The 4,901-nt window shown below is 33.0% G+C and overlaps 1 protein-coding gene across 1 annotated transcript; it reads right to left on the bottom strand.

Moving 5' to 3' along the window:
- Window positions 1-2,171: 2,171 nt before the first annotated feature.
- On the bottom strand, window positions 2,172-4,152 carry LOC106764322 (acyl-coenzyme A thioesterase 13). The gene is made up of 3 exons (XM_014648601.2): window positions 3,925-4,152; window positions 3,645-3,785; window positions 2,172-2,440 (listed from the first exon to the last, which is right to left on the bottom strand). Exons 1-3 carry the CDS (start codon window positions 4,117-4,119, stop codon window positions 2,297-2,299), a joined length of 480 nt encoding a protein of 159 aa, XP_014504087.1. The 5' UTR covers window positions 4,120-4,152; the 3' UTR covers window positions 2,172-2,296.
- Window positions 4,153-4,901: the final 749 nt, after the last annotated feature.

Below are 4,901 nucleotides of genomic sequence, written 5' to 3'. Positions count from 1 at the left end.
TATAGTTGATAAAGAAATTGGTATTAATAAATGATGTTTCTGTGAAAACATGTAATGTATGACTTATTTCTAGCATTGTATGATTCTTTTTAGGATTGTATGAGTTAATTATGTAGGATTTGTATGAAACCAAAGTAATATAACATCTTTATGTATAAAATTGAGAATTTAAAGTCAATGAAGTTCGTATGGTATGAATTATGATTCAAAGAGTTAAGTATCATCTCTAGGTGAGATCTAAGTTAAGTTTCTGGAATGAATATAGGTAGCTTAGTCTTGGGGGTTGCCCTTAATACTCTAATGACTATTCAATCTCACTTAGAGAAGATTAGTTCATGTGGTGAGAGTAGTAGGGGGTCCTAGTCTTGGTTGTCTCCATTTTATATGGGCCAAGGTGAGTGATAACGGACTAACCTTGTGGTGGTAGGGTGGAACCCATAGCAATTGGCTTTGCAAAGCAGTAGAGGCCATCACAAGTGCATAACCCGCCATAGCTCGATGTTCATTTCGAGTCCGGACGAGTCTAAGTCTAACACCACTTAATAAAACCACAACTCATAACTTAATTAAATTGTTCTTCCATGCTTGTAATTCTTGAATGCCTCTTTTAGTTTGATAATCTCTTAGTTAACTTGTTTCCTTTTGAAATCTAGCTTACCCTTGCTTTGTTGTGTCTGTCTTTGTATGTTTTCTCTTTTGCGATGATCACCTGATTGGTGTGAGCATAGGGAGACATTTGTTTCAGTTACTTCCGCGTTAGGTGATGGAAGAAGTTCAATAGAGACGTTGAACGAATCTACAGGTGTAGATATTGTTTCTCTTAGGTTTGTTCCTTATTGTGGTTAATTTATCATATATGTAATATTAAATTTTAGTAGTTTTATATTACTAAAATCAGGATGTTACATCACATGGGCAACGAATAGTAGTACTCGTGAAACCACAGTGCATGCCTTTATATATATATATATTTATATATATATATATATATATTATGCAGTGCTGCAATTTGTCTTGGAATTTTTCATGATGATACGGGGCATATAAGTCATTGTATCATAAATCATCGCAAATCCTTTTGAAATGGAGAGATGGGTTGAACAGTGAAATCAATGCAAATCGTCGCTTTTCTATCATTACAAATAATTGCAAATCAGCACAAGCAAACACGATTCTCTCACAAATTCATCCGCGCTAATTCCTGTAAACAGAAAATCACCTTCAAACGAACACAACATAAGTCTTTTATTTACTTTGAGTAGATTCAGGGTTCACAGATTTTACATGTAATTCATCGTTTAAATAAAAATGATATTTTAGTTACATAGAATTAATATTTATCCGAATCTATATAATTTATTTTTAATTAATGTATATTGTGATTAATAAACTTCAATCAGAATATACTATTGACAGTGTAGTGCGGAAAACCATCTACAAGTATAAAAGAAAAATAACTTAGACAATAAAATCTTTATTTTTAATATTATAAGAATAATAGTTAAAAATGATAGTTGTTTACAGGAATTACAACTTCTCTCTCATCCAACCGCAATAAAAAAATTATATTTAAACCAAGAGTTTTCAATTTTTTTAAAAAGAATTGAACAGGTTTTAAAATTAAAATTGAATTATTTATTAACAAAGGTGGAATCCACACTATTTCAGCCCAAGATTGAGGTGTCCGAGATGCAGTGATTCTCCATAGCTCATCCACGGAATTCTTCAGTTTTCTACTGAGGTTTGAATTGAAAACCTGTTTTTTAATCGATTATGAGGTTTGAAATGACTGGAAATCTTATTAAAAATTATTTTTTTTCAATGAATCCAAAATTACTTTACTTTTTATATATTAACTATGTCTCTAAAGGAATTGAAAATAATTCTTTCTTGAAAATCCGGTTATTTTACTAGAGGTGGACAGCATCTGAAAAAATTACAGGATCTGGACAAGTCAAAGAAAACTGAAGTCGTGGGAGTTGCATGAACTAACTTGAAATATTTTAACACAATCACATTAAATAAGTGGAATCAGTAATTCACTAGGCTTTGCTTTTTTTTTTTTCCACTTATACAGATTCTAAGCTCATTCATAGAATTATTCCAAATCTGTGAATCTCAAACCCCACAACAAATAAGGAGTTACAGTTATAGGAGAAGTACTGTCACAGTTATAGAAAGGGAAAGTTTTATTGATAATAACAGTAACCATATAATTAATAAGTGGTGACTCATACTCAAATCAGTTTCCCAAAGACAATCTTCATTTACAGACATTTCATACACATCTATTGAATTACATTTTGCTGTTATGTCTACCAAATAGTGAATGACGACCTTCCGCAATCAATTCTCCCGTGGCTTTGTTTTTAAGGAGAACAATTGTCCCAGAATAACCTCCTTTCCTTCCTAACAACCTAGAAGTAATTTCTAGTTCATCCTGCAACATGATATCAATATATATTCAGAAGGTATAAAACATCTATGTAGAAGCACATTTCACACCCTAAACAGCAAGGTTCTTAATGGAAGAATGCATATGTTGATGCAAGCACCAGAAGGAAAGTAGGGAGAAAAAGGAGCAGGAAAGTTGGTTGTGGAGCAATGAACCCAATTTATGAAACCTAAAGCGGGAGTCTTATAATAAGAAACGGTTGGAAATTGGAATCATGGAATGGATACAAACAATAAACATGTTGCTAGCATTACCAGGCCCGAACTCTGAACCTTCTCAAAAGGACACTTTTTTTTAAACCTTCACTTTAATCTAAGATTAATCAATGAATCTATTTTAGGAGATAAAACTCTATTATTTTCTTTCGGGTTATAAGATTCAAATCCAAGTCCTTATTTAAGTTGACTCGCCAATTGAACTAAAAAGGACACTTTTAAAGAGAATAACTCTGTTTGGAAAGCCATTCAACTCAAGTTTAATAAAAATTTTAGACATTTTGTGGCAGAAACTCAGAGAAAGACAGGACCATGATTGGCTTTACAATGAAATGAATGTAAATACAAACACAAACAAAGTTGTTAGGGTTTATTTGGGTAAACTACTACGTAAACTATTTTAAGAAATGTATAAAGAAATTGTGAAATAAGTTTTTTCACAAGCTAAAACTAACTTATACATGAATAAACAACTTTAATTTTGGAGAAACTAAAATAACCGAGCCTCGGCAAATTAGTTTATTTCATTTCTCTTCTCGATTATTTTTCTTAAAAGTGTTTATAAGAAAATTTATCCAAACACGTCAATAATGTCTAAGAACTGAACAGGATGAATCTTATGTTTGTTCAGTTTTTATTTACACAGGTTTTGAGTGGTTAAATGGTAGAAAGATTGAGTAGGTGTGCAGTTCATTATGAACTATCATGTCTCTCTACAAAATGGAGGCCATGAGTAATAAGTAATCTGACCAACCTTAATGAAATTCGGGTTTATGAATTCACAAACTTCCCCAGTCCCAAATGCAATTCCTATAGTAACTACCTAGTTGGTAGGTTTGATAGAGTCATCATCAATTTGGCATCCTAAACACAAGAACAATAACTAATTAAGCGAAAATAGGGTTGTTGGATACACATGAATCATTAATTTCTACATTTTACTTTCATTTAATGTTACAGTTGTTGCAACTTACGCCAACGCGAGCAGTTGAGAGAAAAGAAATGGACATATCGACGGAAACATTCATGGGGAGACCCTCTTCATGGATGACAGCGCCTCCAACTTCGTCCACCAAATTCGCAATTGCTCCATTCGCCAACTTCCCACTCCTGTCCTGTAACGTAACACATTCAAAATTAACCTCAACAAATTGAAGCAACTTCAATTAAAATGTAATGATAACAAATAATCATGGCGAAAGAGGGATATTGATCGATGATAACGATAATAGAAGTTTATGAAACGGAAGTTACGGCGAGACGAGAAGGGACTTTGAAGGAGCACGAGACGCAACCGGGTTCAACTCGGTCAACTCGAATTCCGGCGAGGACGAAGTGTTCGTAGAAGGAGGAGTTATCGCCGGTTCTGACAGGAGGAAGAAATTGGAGTCGTGACACGGCGTCGTACTCTTCTTGCGTCAGGCTTAGCATCTCTTTTGCTTTCTCCATTTGCTCCGCCCACAAATTTGTTCCTCTCTACCTGTTTTTGTTTGCTATCTGGATCTTCAATACATGGCTTAATTAAAAGGCCAAAAATGGGGCTTCTTCCTGCACCCATTGTTTTCGTCCCGCACCTCCAAATTTATTTTGATTTCCATTTTGCCCCTGTTTATTGTATATTAAATAAATGAATAAAATTGTTTTCTTTTTTCCTTTTTCCCCGGATTCGGATAAAAAATCGGATTACTAATTCGGAAAAACAATAAAATCTAAGCAATGTGATACGAATTAAAATTATGTTCAACTTGAGTAGAAGAAGATTAACGAAAGAATCTTGCAGACATAATGATTCAGTATTCCAAATCTATTTCTTGTATACTGGATCATGTTTTAATCACATTGACATAAATGAATATTGATAAATTTGCACACTACATCCTCTTCCGTAAAATTTGAAATCGACAGATTATTAGCCTAACCTTCTCAATATGTTAAAGAAGATGGTGGACCTTCATCTTCATCGTAACTAAAGGGTTTGAACATTTCACCAAATGTTTCACTTTTTTCTACTAAAAATTGGGGAAAATTTCGTGCCTTAATTAAAGGTAGTTACTATTGCTCGTTTTAAACGTTAACAATAACATCATATAGAGATTTTAAAAGAAATAAATAACTAAAAACTACTAGAAATGGTAAAGTTTTGCAACTAACAAATCGTTTGAGCGCAAAATAGATTTAAGTAACGGAAGTGTGTTAGCAATTTGGGTCACTTGTATATATATATATATATA

The sequence above is a fragment of the Vigna radiata genome, chromosome 6 (genome assembly GCF_000741045.1).
Source record: "Vigna radiata var. radiata cultivar VC1973A chromosome 6, Vradiata_ver6, whole genome shotgun sequence".
NCBI classification, from domain to species: domain Eukaryota; kingdom Viridiplantae; phylum Streptophyta; class Magnoliopsida; order Fabales; family Fabaceae; genus Vigna; species Vigna radiata.
This window is presented reverse-complemented; position numbering and strand designations above follow the sequence as displayed.

What these genes read in the sequence shown, in the direction of transcription:
- LOC106764322 (XM_014648601.2), bottom strand. Translation starts at nt 4,119, where the DNA reads ATGGAGAAAGCAAAAGAGATGCTAAGCCTGACGCAAGAAGAGTACGAC. An exon ending in AAGTCCCTTCTCGTCTCGCC is followed by an intron (nt 3,786 to 3,924) that starts GTAACTTCCGTT and finishes GTTACGTTACAG; the next exon opens with GACAGGAGTGGGAAGTTGGC. An exon ending in TCTCAACTGCTCGCGTTGGC is followed by an intron (nt 2,441 to 3,644) that starts GTAAGTTGCAAC and finishes ATCATGTTGCAG; the next exon opens with GATGAACTAGAAATTACTTC.